This window comes from Diabrotica undecimpunctata, chromosome 8, assembly GCF_040954645.1.
Source record: "Diabrotica undecimpunctata isolate CICGRU chromosome 8, icDiaUnde3, whole genome shotgun sequence".
Taxonomy (NCBI): domain Eukaryota; kingdom Metazoa; phylum Arthropoda; class Insecta; order Coleoptera; family Chrysomelidae; genus Diabrotica; species Diabrotica undecimpunctata.
The window spans coordinates 127001642-127019767 of record NC_092810.1 but is presented as its reverse complement, the minus strand read 5'-3'; the positions used below and the strand labels follow the sequence as shown (position 1 = coordinate 127019767).

At 31.9% G+C, this 18126-nt stretch overlaps 1 protein-coding gene across 7 annotated transcripts in view; it reads left to right on the top strand.

Moving 5' to 3' along the window:
* The window catches only part of LOC140447983 (uncharacterized), a 157946-nt gene extending 140087 nt beyond the window's left edge, over positions 1-17859 (top strand). For 6 of the 7 annotated variants that reach the window (XM_072540983.1, XM_072540986.1, XM_072540985.1 and 3 more), the window contains 5 exons: positions 2937-3176; positions 4556-4729; positions 8689-8760; positions 9432-9632; positions 11410-17859. In XM_072540983.1, coding sequence (XP_072397084.1) covers positions 2937-3176; positions 4556-4729; positions 8689-8760; positions 9432-9632; positions 11410-11451 — 729 coding nt within the window. In that variant the 3' untranslated portion in view covers positions 11452-17859. The remainder of the gene's footprint in view (positions 1-2936; positions 3177-4555; positions 4730-8688; positions 8761-9431; positions 9633-11409) is intronic. The other variant, XM_072540982.1, reaches the window with a different exon arrangement.
* Positions 17860-18126: the final 267 nt, after the last annotated feature.

Here is an 18126-nt window from a genome sequence, read left to right as displayed (position 1 = left end):
ACTAAGATATCATCGGCATGTCTAATATTGTTCATGGTTACACCATTTACAATAATACCTTCTGTTGCCTCCATTAAGGCTTCCTTAAATATTTCCTCTCAATACAAGTTAAAAAGTAAAGGTGATAGTATATAGCCTTGTCTCACTCGTCTTTTTATATTTATTACATCCGATGTTTATTGTTCACCTTGTATTTTTGCCACATGATGCCAATATAGCTTTGTAATTATTCGTAAATCTTTATCGTCCAATCCAGCTGTGTTGCAAATATTTCTAGCATTTTGTTACGTCGGACCTTGCCCAAAGCCTTTTTAAAATCGATTGAACAGATGTATACATTTTTTTGTATAATTTAATATAACCAAACGGTATTTTAGAGTTTAGAATCATTCTGAACTTTACATTTATTTGTTTATTTACTTCGATAAGTCTCACATTATCTTCTTCTTTCAGTACCCTGTCCGATTATCGAACTTTGGCGATCATATTGGCAATAAAAACTTTGTTTATAACGGCTCTAAATAAATTAGCGGTGATCTTTTGATACCATTCTCGGAGATTTCGGAGCCAGGATGTTCTTCTTCGGCCTGTGCCTCTCCTTCCGGCGATCTTACCCTGTATTATGTAATATTGTAACTTTCGAGTTTTTATCGTTTTTGTTATTTCTGTGCTCTTTTTCATTCGATGTAAAACTATTTCATTTCTTATTCGATCAACACAACTTATCCGCAATACTCGTTGATAAATCCTCATCTGAAAGGCCTCCAATTTTTTCATTAATTTCTTTGTAAGGGTCCAGCTCTCCATACCATACAGTTATGCTAAGAATATGTAGCAGCGTATTAATCTGATTTTAAGGTTTAACGTAATATCTCTATTAATTAGAATTTTCTTTAATTTATAGAAGGCTTTTTCAATGCGTATTCTTATTTCTTTATTTATATCCCAGTGATCGTTAACGTTTGCGCCCAAATAGGTAATATTGTGGACTCTTTCTAACTCTATTCCATACGCTCTGATGTTCATTGGTTGTAACTCCGTTTTGCTGACAACCATAAGTTTTGTCTTAAAAGTATTAAGTTTTAGCCCATATTCATCACATGCTTCGGTTACCCTGTTTATAAGTCGTTGCAGATCTTCATTGGAGGCAATAAGTACCGTGTCCTCTGCATATCTGAGATTGTTGACATTAATTTCGTTGATTTTAATGTCTGTATCTTCAACTAAGGCTTCTTTGAAAATAACTTCGGAGTAGATATTAAAAGTAGAGGCGATAGAATACATCCTTGCCTCACTCCACGTCGTATTTTCACTGCTTCCGTCGTGTTGTTTCCAATTCGTATGTTTGCACATTGATGCCAATACAAATTTTTGATAATACGGAGGTCTCGGTCATCAATTCCCACCTGTTGCAAGACACCTATAAGTTTGTCATGGTTTACTCGGTCAAAGGCCTTTTCGAAGTCGATAAAACACATATATCCCGATTGTTCGATATCCCTACATCTTTGAACAATGACCTGCAAACTGAAGAGTGCTTCTCTGGTTCCAAGGGTGTTTCTGAAACCAAATTGTGTTTCACTTAATTGTATTTCTATTTTGTTGTAAATTCTCGAGTGCAGTATTCTTAGGAAAATTTTCAGTACCTGACTCATCAGACTGATAGTGCGATGATCGCTACACTGTTTGACATTTATTTTTTTCGGTATCATTACAAATGTTGACGGTAGCCAGTCTGTTGGTATATGTCCTGTTTCGTATATTTTATCGAAGAGGCTTAGAAGAGAATGTTTACCCTTATCGTCAAGTAGTTTGATTATTTCGCTTGGAATTTTATCTGGGCCGGTTGCTTTTCTATTCTTTGATAGCTTTATAGCTCTTTCCATTTCATGGAGTGTTATGTTTGGACCAGTCGATATATTTTCGATTTGAATTTCTGTTCTATCGTCATCAAACAGCTCCTTAATATATTCTTTCCATCTCTCTAATCTGTCTTGTTTATTGACTATAATATTTCCTTGTTTATCAAGTAAAATACTTGCAGTTGATCTATATTTTCGAGTTATTTCTTTCACCTTTTTGTACATAATAAACTTGTCATTCTTTTTCTGCAGTTCTTCTATTTCAAGACATTTGTTGATGTACCATTTTTCTGTTGCATCCCGGATTTTCCTTCTGATTTCTTTATGGATTTTATTTTATGCTTCAGTGTGTTTATTTTTCTGTTTTCGTCTGCTTTCCATTAATCCCAATATTTTCGAACTTCTTTTCTATCTCGTGTGTAATTTCATGACTATTATTTCGAATACAGTCAGTGTGTATGTGATTAGTCGATTGTTGGCGTTTTACTTTTTTAAATTTGATTTTATGTCACTGATTAATAAGTTATGGTCTGAGGGGACATCGGCTCCAGGTAGTGTTTTAGTTATTTTGATTGAATTTCGGTACCTTTCGGTAATTGTTATATAATTGATCTGATTTCTTATGATCTTCTCTTTAGTATCTGCGGGTGACTTCCAAGTATATAAACGACGCTTGGGTAGTTTGAAGAATGTATTTGTCACACATAGATTGTTATCTACGCAGAATAGATCTAAGAAACATCTCATCAGGGAAGACTGTTTTGTAGATCTCTACAAAACAGTCTTCCCTGTCATTAAGTTGTCCAAGTCCAAAAATTCTCTACAATGTTTTCTTGTCTACCTTTTCCTACTTTGGCATTAAAGTCCCCCATTATTATTGTAATGTCTGACATTATAGTTGGTCTTTTTGAGGTATTTTTTTATTTCTTATCTTTATTGTTTAAATATGAAAACTAAATTCACTTGGTAGCATTGTTCCTAAAAAAATAAAGCTCACCAAAAAACAGATCTATTCATTTTGTAGAGCACGGTATTTTCACTACACACTATCAACATTTGTTTTTAAAATTTTAGAGTAAGCAAGAAGCCATCAGTAAGCTACAAAATGCAGACTCAACTGGTTCGAATCCTCAAGATACGGTCTCCTTCAAGGATATGTTACTACAATTTGCCAAATTATCTCAGACTGAGCGAAACGAACTGATCCAAAATGCCATCAAGCCACCTCCACCATATCCCGAAGTGACAGTTCATCCAGTACCAACATCAACACCGCCTCCGACAAATTCCTTATTGCACGGTATTCTAACGAAGGTAAGCTCTTAAAATTCTCTAATAAAAAATTCGATAGATTTTGTTTACAAACAGTTAATACATCTCATTTTTATGGAGTACCAAAACTTCATGGGTACCAATACACATCACTTAGACCTATTTGTAGTACCATTAATCCTCATTTTACTAAAATTTATTAAATAATATATTGCCAAACATTTTTTAAATAAATGATCGAATATTGAATTGAATCCAAACAATATTTTAGTAAGTTTTAATGGTTTATTTACAAATGTACCATTAGGTAAAACTTTGAAAATAATCAGAAAAAAATTAGAGAATGATAATCCATTTTTATTTGTATAATACCTGTACGTTGTTTGTATACTGCTATTTGGTCACAAATGGCCAATTATCTCCACTAATAACCACTCATATGGTTTTGTCCTTATGAGTCTTCTGTTTAGTTCAGTGTTGTCAAGAAGCTGGATTGCCTCGAGATTCACATGACTATGCAGTCTCTGCTCGTGACTTGCTGCTGTTCTCTTGATTACTTCGGTCACAGTTTCCATATCCAGCTCCTGGTGGAGGTTTCTGTTACGGATATACCAAGGAGCATCAACAATGTTCCTCAGTACTTTGTTTTGAAATCTCTTGATAATATGTAGATTACTAGCTTTCGTACAGCCTCAGAGTTGGCTCCCATATACCCATACTGGCCTCAGTACTTACTTGAAAATGGATAATTTATTATGAATGGATAATGTTGAATTTTTTCCAATCAGCCAATACAATTTCTTATATAGAATATCAAGCTCCCCTCTTTTCTTTTTGGCATGGACTTTCCAGCGCAGGCTCGCGTCTAGGATGATGCCCAAGTATTTTGCTGATGTTGCATAAGGAACTTGGGTATCATTTATTCTAATTAAAACTTAAAAGGACAGGAAATAATATTTCAACAACATTCAAAACAACAAACACCTTGAGATCTATTTTATCTAAAACCAAAGCTAATAACGAACAAGAAAATACAAATAAGTGTATTTATAAAATACCTTGTGAATGAGAACATTTTTACTTGGGTGAAACATCAAGGCCATTTAATGTTAGAATAAGTGAACATCAATATTATATCAAAAGAAAATTTTATAGATCTCAAATATATAAACATGGATGGGAAAATAACATCGAGTTTAATGGAAAGATTCATGTATAGTCCTGAAAGACACAGATGGTAAAAATATGTTATTAAAGTGATTCCCTTATGTGATTCCCGACTTCCAGACTGATTTTTCTTATTCTTTGAATCCGTCATGTTTATTTTTAGTATATTTCCCTAGTATAATAGTCCTCTTGCTTGTAACATTGCTATTTATTCTTTAATTTTCCTGCTAATAAAGTTTTACATTGTTTTTCAGTCTCCTACAAAACAAAACACCAAAACATCGTTTAGTCCTACATTGGCACGTCTATTGACAGCTCCAGAGAGAAGTGCGTTGAGTAACCAGTCTATGACTTCGTCTACACCAATGTCGAGTAATGCTGCGCATCCTTCCAATATGTCGATTTCAGAAATATTGTCTACGAGTAAAGTAAGCTAATATTATTTTTTAAACAGTATACTTATTTCAAATTGGTGCAATGGTAAAAGACCCGGCAACTATCCTTATGGAAAACCGGCCCCGGTTAAATTAAACGAAAGTTCGTTCAATGATAGTTCTCAGTACGTAGATTAAAAAAGTCCATGAGATCTATACTATAATTCCACTATTTGGAAGAGTGATTTCATCGTTTAAAGGCAGAGAAGTGGGGAAAAACGTATGAAAATCCAGTGACGTACACTCACTTTTATTTCAACGTTAATTATATTATATTTTTTAAATATTTGTTCGAAATAGGCCACAATATAAATTTATTTACAGGTTTTTACTGATGTTTCGATTTCTATATCCAAAGACCGTTTTCAACGATATACACGATAGTTACATTTATTTTATTTGTTTATTATTATATATTTATATAATATTATTACTATATAATATATATATATATATATATATATATATATATATATATATATATATATATATATATATATATATAGAAAAGAAATTTAATCTTTGCAGATTAGTTAAATAGTAAACTCTTAAATATTGGGGAAATCTGCAAGATAGACTCTAATGTGTATCAATTGTTTCGCCGAACGTTTTCGCCAAAGAGAATTAATTTGGCTTCTTCAGGGCTGAAAGAGAATAAATTATAATTAGCTACCATATATTATCTATTAAAACATTATTGATCTTACCGTAACTTAGAATTGTAGAGTTAGAATATTAAAAAACTTTGCTAGTAACATAGTGGTGTTTTTTGTTACTATGTGCAAAAAAAGTTTTTTTTAAGGTTTAAAATGTATGGTAGCTTTGAACTTGACACGCAAAGGCTTACCCAAGGTTAATCGAAAAACCCAATGCAACTACATTTAAAAGGAGGTAATTCTTTGAATTGTCGGCAATAACTAAATTTTTGATTTTTAGATAGTTTAAAAGTGAGGTTCTGTTTTAGCCAGAACGCAAGCGCTGACAACTTCATTGTTCTTATGAATCTTTATGTCGTTAAGGTTCATTGGTAAAAAACGAATGAATTTAAATCCCATATAGGGAAATATTATTTTGATTTACTCTACAATTCTAAGTTACGGTAAGATCAATAATGTTTTAATAGATAATATATGGTAGCTAATTATAATTTATTCTCTTTCGGCCCTGAAGAAGCCAAATTAATTCTCTTTGGCGAAAACGTTCGGCGAAACAATTGATACACATTAGAGTCTTTCTTGCAGATTTCCCCAATATTTAAGAGTTTACTATATATATATATATATATATATATATATATATATATATATATATATATATATATATATATATATACTCATGGACAAAAATATCGAATATTTTGGAATTTTCCAATTTTTTTTTGTAGTCACTATTATTTCAAAATAATTTTAGATTACTGATTATACTCATATAGTAGGCTGATGTACTCAACTGGTTTGAAATATTTTGATGTTTATTTTGACGTTTATTCAGTGGTTAGTGTCATTCCTACATTTTGTCATAAAAATCATTCTTCACGTAAAGGAAAAACATACTAATTCGGTTTTTTTTAGTTAAATTTATTAAGTTTAATTAAATATTCTTTTGATTTAACCAAGTTTAAGACAAGTATCCCACCAATTCGACACTGCGATGAAGTCCAAGTAGCACATATTGTCATTTTGTACGAGAAAGGATATGTACAAAAATGTATCGCGCGACGTCTCATCAGAACTGAATCTATAGTTTCGAATACTCTAAAAAAGTACCGCGAAACAGGAAATTTTGTACGAAGGCCTGGTCAAGGACGCGTAAGGTGCACAAGCGCAATTGATGACCGTTTTTTGGTTCTTAATTCTACACGAAATCGTTCATTGACATTGATGCACCTCAGAAATGAGCTATTACATGTTAGAAAAGTTAATGTGAATTCACAAACAGTTAGACGAAAATCAAAAAAAGCAAACTTAAAGCTCAGACGCCCCGCCAAAGTTCCACGTCTTCTCCAAAATCATAAAGCTCGTCGTTTGGAATTTGCAAAAACACATATTTAGTGGAATATCGACAAGTGGAAAAATGTTCTTTTCACTGATGAGACCAGAATCCCACTATAGAAGCCAGATGGTCAAAACTACGTCTACAGAAGAGTTGGAGAACAATTCGCTAGCTGCAGTCTCACCCAGACCGTTAGTTTTGGAGTTGATGGCATAATTCTTTAGGAAGGTATTAGTTGGGAGGGACGTACCGCACTTGTGGAAGTGATTGGACGGATGACTAGTGATTCTTACTAAAACATCCTGCAAGATCATGTTTTGTCATATGTTGGTTACATTGGATATGAAAGATTAACGTTAATGCACGATAATGCTCGACCACATGCCGCTGCCATAGTGAGTAATTATCTTGATAAGGTCCAAATTCGAAGATTGGATTGGCCACCGTTTAGCCCGGATTTAAATCCAATAGAGCACATGTGAGATCACCTAAAATGCAGCATACGATAAAGAAATCCCGTTCCAAATACGATAGAGCAGCTTCGGCTTGCTGCACAGGATGAATGGAATGCAATTTCCCAAAATCAAAATTTACTTGCAAGCAAGCTGAGAAAGATGTAAGCAGTAATAAGAGCTAGAGGGGGGAATAATCGTTACTCATCATGCACTTCTTTCAGTTAAAATGACTTGTTTAAGCAATTTAAATTATCATTTAAGTTTAGAGTAAAATAACCTTATTAACCTAATATGAAACATTTATTTTTTTCACAATTTTTTTTCGCATAAAAACTTAAAATTGTTCATTAAACATTGTTAAAATAAACTCTATTTTACAATAAAAGACGTAATTGAAAAGAATTTATTTTGAAAAAACAAAAAATTGAAAATTCCAAAATATTCGATATTTTTGTTCATGAGTGTATATATATATATATATATATATATATATATATATATATATATATATAACTATAATATATATAACTTTAAAAACGGTCTCTGGAATAGAGATCGAAACGTCATTAAATTAACCATGTAAATAGATATATTGTGGCTTATTTTCAAAATTCCCTCTCCCTAAAAATACAGAATTCCACAAGCAAAAAGCTATAAAAAATAAATATATCTATCATTTATATATTTGAAAACGGTCTCTTTATAGAGATCGAAACGTCAGTTAAACATTTGAATATATTTTGTGGCTTATTCCGTACATTCTCCTAAAAATACAGAATGCCATAAGCAAAAAGCTACAATTGATGGATTCGACTGTTACTTGATGGAAATTCATTTTATGTAACAATAAAACACTGAAAACTTTGTTTTCGAAACTTCCACAAAATTTATTATAAAATCTTATCACTACAGCTGTTTCGGCAGAGTGCCTTTCTCAAGTGATCTATTTTTGGTATGCATTTACACTTTATAGTCTTTAACGAAACCACTTTATAATATTTCCCAACTTGAGACAAACAGTTCTCCCCTCCTCAACCCTCGTTGGATATATATATATATATATATATATATATATATATATATATATATATATATATATATATATATATTTGACTCTATTGAAATCACACGTTCAACCGATTTATCGAAAAGAAATACCTACATATAGAACATATATTTTGTACAGATTTTCTTAAAATTATTTCCAAAGATCCAAATCAAAATTAAAAAAATTACCAGAAAAACAACCTTGTTTAATACCTACAGTAATCTTAGGTTATTTTTATTGTTGAGAGTTTGTTTTAGAAGATTATAATATATACTCTATTTTATGTAATTCATGATGTGGGTCATACTGAATTGTAATTTCTAATAGACGGTTTATCGCTTTTTGTTATAATTATTCAAAAAGTTACCTTGAACCCATTAGAGTATGCATAACTAACCATGATTCTCGTTGATTATTTGTATGGGTATTAGGTAATTTGAATTCATGTCTATTTTCAGGCTTGCAATGAAATCACGATTACTCCGGTTGATGCAGAGTACAACGTCACTCCATCAAAAGGAAAGAGTATGGTAATAATTTGTTTTTTTTTATTATTATGAAATACTCCGTTATTGTTTATAGTGTATGATTATCGGAAAATAATAACTAATAATTTTAAAATAAGTGAAAGCAAACCGTATAGCAGATCGATTGCTTTCTCTCTGTATATATTATCATATTTGGAAATAATATTTATGGAAATATGGAAATTTTTTTAATAATATGGAATGTTCGACTGCAGAATGGAAGACAAGACCAGATAAATGCATTTTTAATGATCTTGGATTAAGAAATTGGCGGAGCGATTAGATACATACTACAGGGGATTGAATCTACACCAAAAAAGAGGGAGAAGGTGTTGAATATTTTAAAGGAGGTAGAAATCCGGAAGTTTTCCTGTGTAATTGAAAAGTGGTTCGTTCTGATATACTCCTTGCAAAAATCTTGCCTATGATATCTGTTACTATCTTGATTATTTCTGGAGAGAATATGTGCTAAAATGGTGACAGGCGTAGGAAGAGGAGAATGCGAGTAACATATAAGTAACTTGTAACATATAAGTTTTCTGACAGCTAAGAAAAATCACCCACTGAGGACGGATCATTCTCCACCTCAACAATGCTATTTACAAGTTAGCTAAAATGAGTGATCGAATCGACTTTTTCTTTATATTTAATAATTGGTAATTTTTTGTTATTAGGATGAAGAAGAAACTGAGGATAGTGCCGACAGACTGGTAATAGACGAAAACAACGACACAGAGAGTAAAAAACAAGCCAATTCTGACAATAATTCTGACGGAGGTGACGAAGTACCATTTTGTCAAGGATGCAATCAGAAAGCAGCTCAGTTTGTTTGTGCCGGATGTGGAAATCAATGGTATTGCAGCAGAGATTGTCAGGTAAGATTTTTTATATATTTATATCATCTTGTCCACAAATTTTGAATGTACATAATTCAATATACATAGTTTGATTACTTTTTAAAAAAGTTTCGCCATGTTGAACAAATGGGGACACTTTCTTTTTCGTTGCCTGTGGTTCACTTAAAATTCATTTAATTTGTGACAAACTTTAACATGGTTTTTCCGTCACTGTCGTAGAATCATGAAATATATCATCATCATTCTGGATTTAAAACCCTATGAAGGTCCTAACTTCTTCACGAATTTCCCCCAGTCTTACTTTTCAATGGCGTTTCTTTGTTATGCACGTACTCCCATGTTTCTCATATCTTCTTCGATGTTATCAATGAACCGTTTTCTGGTCGTCCTTCTCTTTTCTTACCGATGAGTATATTTCTTACTGAATCATTTTTCTCCGTCCGCATTATGTGCTACCCACCTCAGGCGCTCTATTTTAATATGTTTCACAATATCTCGTATTACTCAAAAATGTTCACGGTTTAATTCCATTTGTCAAGTAGCTTGTCATCTTTGAAATGTCGTTTTAGTGTAACACTGCACATGACATTTGATTAGTTGCGTCCTGTACCCGGTGTGCAAAACTTACACTAGCCCAAGATAATGAAGAGAAGCGAGTTCTGGGTGTACTTGTGTGCAGTGTTGTAATGTTGTGATAAATATGGAAAATATGCGAAAACGGCAAATTATAAAAAATCATTAAATGCAAGATTAATTTATATTGTTTTCAATTTTAGGCTTCAAAGGCATATAATTGTTGGTGCTGGCAATAAGAATGGTTTTGAGAAAGGTTCTCAAAACTGGGAACTGTTACTTTTAAATTTGCCACACAATAGTGTTTTCGTTGTTGGCAATGCAACATATCACTATAAACAAGCGGACAAAGCTCCTACTTTAATAGTAAAAAAGAAGATATGAATACATGGTGAAGAGATAGAAATGTTTCATTTGTTGATAACGTGCTCCGACCTGATCTTTACGATTTGATCAAAATCAATAATCACAGGTTTGTAAAATACGTGATTAATCCTATCAGAAGACAATAAGGCCATAAGATATTAAGTCTGACACCTTATCATCCTGATCTTAGTCCAATTGAATTTGTTTGGGCTGCATTAAAAAGAATGGGCAAAATGAAACTGATCCAAATCGATGACGAATTTATCAATAAATCATCAATCAAAAGTCTTCGATCAGATATTAATATATCTTGATGAAGATCCTGATAACCCTGATGATGAATCTTACAATGAAACAACGGATGAAGAACTTGATTTATAAATATGTACATATTTCTTACATATTTTCTATAATTTACTAAAAGCTTTGTATAAAATCATTATTTTAGCATTACCTGATTAGAGTTTTCTCGAAACAGTCAATACTCACTTAAGGAGTTATTAAAATTTATCGAGGCAATGACAAAGCCGATCGAATTAGAAAGTTAAAGTCAGTAAGTTAAAGAAAAGATTGGAATAAAAGAAAATTTGGTCCGAGACCTACCGATTTTTTTTTTCATTTTGCAATTGTCTTTGATTTCATCCTTTTCTTCAATTTACTTTCTTAATTGAAGAAAAAGTTCATAACAAAAACTTGGCAACAATGTTCTGTACTTTTTCGTTATCATGGGCTAGTGTAACTATATGGTAATACTCGATGTAATTTAATTTAATATATTTTATATACTGCTCTGCACTACCAGTTAGTCAAAGAGATTTTGCTGGTATAATATCGAAGTATATATTTTTTGTTCTAGGTTTCTGCTTGGGATGAACATTCGGAAGTGTGCTCTGGTTAATGTATCTACTATATTCAAGTTCTTCCATTACATTCATGGGTTTAAGCTGTAGCAATCCGTATTTATTTTAATACAAGCCATCATATTTATTACCATATTTTTGTACTTTAATACATTGCCATGTGTAAGTACAAATACCGCATCTATATTTCTAAAGAGAATAGAAATCAAAACTAGAAGAGCAAAATATTCAAATATTTCTTTTATAAAGAAAACCACTATATTTAATTTTAGACAATATGTATTGTATCACACGGTCATAAAACCGTTTATAGGTAGTACTAGATATATCGATCCGAAAGTGAGAGTAAATCAAAAATAATCTGACATACAAATTATTAGTGCATAAAAGAGCAATCTTCAAACAAACTTAAAATCAAAAATAAATGTTAAAATGTAAAAATAAGAAAATAATTGACTAAACATACCTACTGATGTGCCGAGAAAAATAGCATACCTACAAGAACCGTACATCATTTAAGAAGTGAGTAGAAAAAAGGTTATATTTTGAGAAAATTGAAAAAAATAGCATGAACATATTCACTGCCAACCAAAAATAGTAATCTTTGTCCAATGCGCATGAGACGCATCCAGCTTAAGTAATAGAATCACGCTGTGGTGCGTGACCGGCAGCGAATAAATTCTTAATAAGGATTAAATCTAAATGTAGTCCATTGCCTAAGATTTTTTAGACATGCTTTACCCTGAAATATCAATTTTAGTTGTCAATATTTACCATTTCACATCATGTGTCCAAAACATTCTGCTTTTTTAGATCTTACTGATGACGAGATTTCTGGTTTTTTTCCCACTCGTTCCTGGATCGTTTTATTAGTAAATCGATAGGTCCAATCCCCTAAGCGTAAAGCGATACCATCACATTTGTAAGTCTTTCGGCCATTACAAGAGTAATCAGTTATAATATAATAAAACAGGAAAATATAACCTTCAATGTCCTCATTCGTAATTGCACAGTCGAGTCTCATTTTTTTATTGCGGATTATATTTCCCGTGCGATTAAATACACTTATAGTTTTCTCGATTCAAATTTTGATTTCCTATTTTATGCCATATCATTAATTTACAGTACCTACCTATTATCTGGTTGATTACCATTTGTAGACCTTTTTCACGTAGCAAGGTACTATCTGCAAGTAGCAAGGTGTTGAATTGTAAAGTTAAGAATGTACAAAACTGCCTGACTTCTCCCTTTACGGTAAATTCACTAGAAAACTTATTCTATGCGAGCTCTTGCCTATTGTCATGTATACCGGCAAATACACTTATATATTGCAGTTAATAATGTTACGTGTCCGATCAGAACTTCTATACTGAACAAATATATCTTTGTTGACAAAGCGAACCTAAACCTAAATTGTCTTCATAATTCATGTCTATCAAGTTTCTTGTAAAAGCTGTCTGAGTCACTAAACTAATTATTTTATGATCTTTACTCTTATATTTTCCTTTTTTAAAGGTCAAATATGAATCTAAACCATTTTTGCTGTACTTTCCCACTTTCATATATTTTAATAAGATATTTAGTGACATTTATCAGTTGTTTTGCAATAACATAAACAAACTACAATAAAACTTTCGGGACTCATCAAATACTATCAGAAATAATCACACTGATCAACAAGAAACATATATAGAAGTACTAATGGATTTGTATAACTCTATATACAAGATAGGAACTATTACCCAAAAAACCAAATGCAAGAGAATGCCCTGATCATCGAACGATTAGATAAGTCACAGCCCGAAAATATTCTTAAAAATTATTCATAACAGAATCTATCAAAGACTGGAACAAGATATCACCACGATACCGTATGTTTTTAGACTACATCAAAGAATTCGATAAAATCAGACAACCACCCCCCCTTACAAGAATTTTGATACGAAAGACATTAGAATTATTACCGAACTTTACTATAATTAAACAGCCGTAATGCAGGAGGAACTGGAACAAATTATGAATAGGCTAGGCACGGTGAGTACAATAAATTGAACACGGTGAAATGACAAATTGCACGATTGAAAACTTTGACTTACGACTTACTTAAAATACGTGTAGAAAATTTGGCGCGAAACACGACTTACTTTAACACATACAACGTTCTTACACCGAAAGTTGAAGGTTGACTAATTTTCAAACTACCAAAACAGGCAAGTTATGTCTCACAATATTTCCCACAGTCAGCAGTACATTATTTTGCACATATAAAACGTTGTTTCATGGAAAACAAACATATGAAAGTATTGGCGGTTACAACGTTGTTCCAGCATAGCATTCAATTAACGACTGTACTGAAGAAATCAAATCAAGAGCTGGATATGCTTTAGACAAGAGTTAGATTTAAGTTGTTACGTGTTCTCTGTGATTCTGTATGGAGTGGAGGTATGGACGAATGCTTAGAATAAGTAGAATAAGAAAAAGACGAGGTAGAAGACTCGTTTGCTGGCTAAATAAACTAAGAGCGTGATTCAACTGCATTTCTACAGAACTCAATGTTTGCCAACCTTCTCAGAAGAGACGACACGTAAATAAGAAAAGCTGGTTGTTCCCTAAGAAATGAATCTGAGTGACTGCATCTTCTCAGTGTATTTTGAGTTTTTTATTTAAATGCAAACATCTTTCTGTGTTATCTCCGAGGCAGTCATTCCCGCCGTAGGCAATTATACCTAAACTATCAGTTACATTAATAACAGAAAACAAAAACGCAACTTAAAGACTACTAATAATGAAAAAGAGATAATATCACCTATTTTATTTTTAAGGGCCGGTTGTTCGAACGCTAATCAAAACTTGATTGTAATCAAATATTTAATTACAAGCAAATACGTCACAGCAGCTGTCAAAATGATTAAAAATTGCTTATTATTATTGATTTGTAAATAAAAACATGAAATTAACATTAGAAAAAGTTTAATTATGGTTTATTTTAAATTAAAACGCAAAATAATAAAATTGAATAAAATATATCAGTCAACATAGCCAATTTTAATTAAATATTTGATTACAATCAAATTTTGATTAGCATTCGAACAACCGGCCCTAAGAAATCAAACATTTCTCGAATTTATAAATAATTCATGTCCGCTCTAAAGTAAGTCAGCTTATAGAACGTCTATAAGCTGACCAAAAAAAAAGAGGCAAAAAAGAAAAAGTGTAGATTGTATAAATAGTATAGTTACAGCCACATATAGCAATAAACTATAATACGGTATGGTGTCCATTTCCGCAAAAAGTAGCGAAGCGGCAAAAATGAACTATCTGCGAAGATTCGTGAGTCCAGAACCAAAATTCAGTTAAGATTGTATGGACATGTTATAGAAGTCTAAAATAGTATATGGCCATAGCAAAATAGAAGACTTGATTGTTTAGAAGTAGCTTGAGAGGGAAATTAGGAAAACGGTGCACGACTTCAGACTTTTTGAGTGCATATACTAATAGTTTTTGTAGGATAATGTTATTTTACTAATGATAATTCTTTGAATACGTATTGTCTAAAAATCAAACCGCTGTACACATTTTTCATATGTAGAGGTGTCAAATTTCACATTTCTGACATCAATGTAACCACCGTTAAAACAATTTACGAAGTACGTTTGCTACAAAACGCTAATTTCATATTTATATGGAATTGGCGATTGCATGGTGGAAAGTTATGTTCAATCTGAAGTATCAGTTTTATCAGAAAATAGATTTTAAATACAATAACTATTTTAATAATTTTAATGCAAAACAATTTGTAATGTCTAACGAAAGATTTTATTATATTTTTTATACATGTACACAAATTTAATTCGCAATGAACAAACATATCTCCGCTAGTTAGTCCCCCTGGAAGTTAGGAAGATAGGGCGTAAGAAATAGAGTAATAAAATCTTCCGCTAGATAGTACTGTAAACTGTTTTGTTTAATTATCAAATGCATATGTAAAAAAAGTGAATCATATTTACATTCAGAAAAAGTTCCTAAAAAGTTATCACAACTTGCAATTTTCTTTATCTTCTTCAAGTATAATTCCATATACACAAACTTATAAATTGTTCAATTTTCGCTAGCGATATATCTTAATCTCTTGGATTGTAAGTATATTTTTAAAAAGAGTATACCTATTATTAAATATTGTCGATAAGTAGTACTGGCTCCTAAGTTTATAATACTAATATTTGTTCTGTCCTGAATTCCCTTATTTTAAATATAGCAGTGTCATTAATTTGAAAATATGTCATATCGACATACAATGTAATTAAGATAATGGTCTATTTTAGAAAAAAATAAAACCAACTTTCAAAAGATAGGAAATACCGAGCTAAATATCATAGAATTACTAAATTGTCAATCTCAACATATATTGGCGATGTGTTTACTAACGTTAGAAAAAATAAAAATTTAAAATCGAATGTACGTACCTAACCCACGAAATTTGAAAAGTCATCTTTGTTAACAAATCTCATACTATAAATATTTAGGAATGAAACTCCTGAATAATTATAATATGAGTAATTATAGTGTAGTATGAACGGAAACCGAATAAGAGAAGAGTTATGAAAGTAAAGCACACAACAATAAATCGTCTAATGGACATACAACTATACATATAGTTGGATCATGTACAAAGAAAGAAAAATGTAAAAAAGGTAAAGCAAACAATAATTAATACAATGGACAAACAACTATATGATTGGATCATGTACAAAGATAGGAACAGGTATTCTAGGGGAAAGAAGACAACGGACAAGGACGACTCAGAGAAGAAGTTGGATTTATCAGGTAACCAGAGAAAAAAGACTGGTATGTTGAAAAATCCACCTGTGAAGTTGGCTCGTCGCAAATCCAACACAGTAACTGTTTTAAAGAATTATCGATTAGCTTCGATTTATGTTACAAACCATAGTACATACGTTCTTGTTAAAAATACGTCTATCGACTCAAAATTTCGTGCTTACAAGATACAATGGGTCGCGTTAATAAGATCCTTTATGTCACGTGATTCACTTTCAACCGCGGATGTTCAACCGACTTTACATTTGGTTGAAAACCGAAGTGGAATATTATTCTAAAAATGAAGGGCTCGGGTGAAGATAATGGTAAGTCACATTTCTACAAATGTTCAGAAATTGAACTTAAAAGTTTACCGATTGATTGCTCTGTTGCAATGACATTTGTCATAGCAGTATTTTCACATGTATACTCGTTAATCTTCTAACTAGCTTATTTTAACTTAACCGCTGAAAACGAATTTTAAATTTACGAGTAAAACGATACTTTGGATAAAAAACACTGTAGATACCATTTTTTACGTTTATTGAATTGCACATAGGATATAAAAATGAAACAAATATACTAAAAAATGTTATTAGAAATAAACACAAGAAACAATAATAGAAATAAGAAAAACATTACAGGGACTTTGCAAATAATGATCTGTAAAACTCGTGATGAACGTTGGGAATCCAATCCAAACAGGAAAGTACATGTTCAAGTTTACTAGGTTCAATACCAAGCCGTGTAGCATATTTTTTCTGAAGATCTCGAATAAAATATTCTTGTAGGATCCCAGTTCTTCCTCTTTTTTGAATTGGGTATGAATTAAACTCACCATTGTATGTATCAGCGATTTCGATTTGTTCAAAGTTCTCAGCAGAGAAGCGCATTCGCACAGCATTTCTAATACTACATGGATTAGCCGGTGTAGACTTGGGTTGTACAAAATAATTTCTCATTTCAGACACTTTTAAAAAATCTTCTTGATTCATCTTGTAAACGATGAACGGATTTTTCTTTTGGCATGTTCTTAGTATGTTTTCCCACTCAGCTGGAGAATATACATATTGACAATGAGCTCGTACGTATTTTTCTACAACAGCAAAATCTCTGTCTGATGTTAACATTGTGTGTCCGACCTGTGGAAAAATATGTATTATTTCCTTAAAATTTCCCAGAGCTAGTAAACGAAGCCACACTCCAACCAAAGACCAGTTTTTATTTTGGCCGATGCAGTTATCAGAGATAGCTATTAACGTATGTCCTTTAATATTGTGCATCTGGAAGTGTTTAAGCAGACAGCTTCCGATCTCGTCTGCACCTCTAGCAGCGGTTGACTCATCCCACAAATAAAAGTATCCCTGTGAGGGATACAACGAGTGTATACCCAGATTATAAGAAAACAGTTTCTTTTTATAAAATGTAGGACCAGTAGACAATTTGGGGGTTGGAAGTGCTTGTTGAAGGTCAAACGTTATTGCATATGTTTCATTGCTCTCTTGTGCTTTTTTTGTTGCATTTTTTATCGCGTCTTGTCCAGCTTTAGCCTTCCTGTGATGCAGTTCTTGCTTCAATTTTAACGCTTGAATTTGTTCGTCATTTCTTTGTATTGTAGCCTCTTTCATACTAACATAGATTGAATCACATATATGGCACGTATCTGATTTAGGTGATTTGAATTTAATATTAAAATCGTCAGTAAATACTCTTCGAAACTTATCAGCAGATACACATTCTTGATTTTGCGATAGACATTAAATTTTGTAAACTTCATAGCACTTCTCTATTGTATAGTCCATTGTCATAAAATACGTGTTACAGTTGTTATTTCGGCAATAGTGACTCATATTTTGGGAGTCTTTCAATAAATTCTTTAAGAAATAGGATGTTCTCAT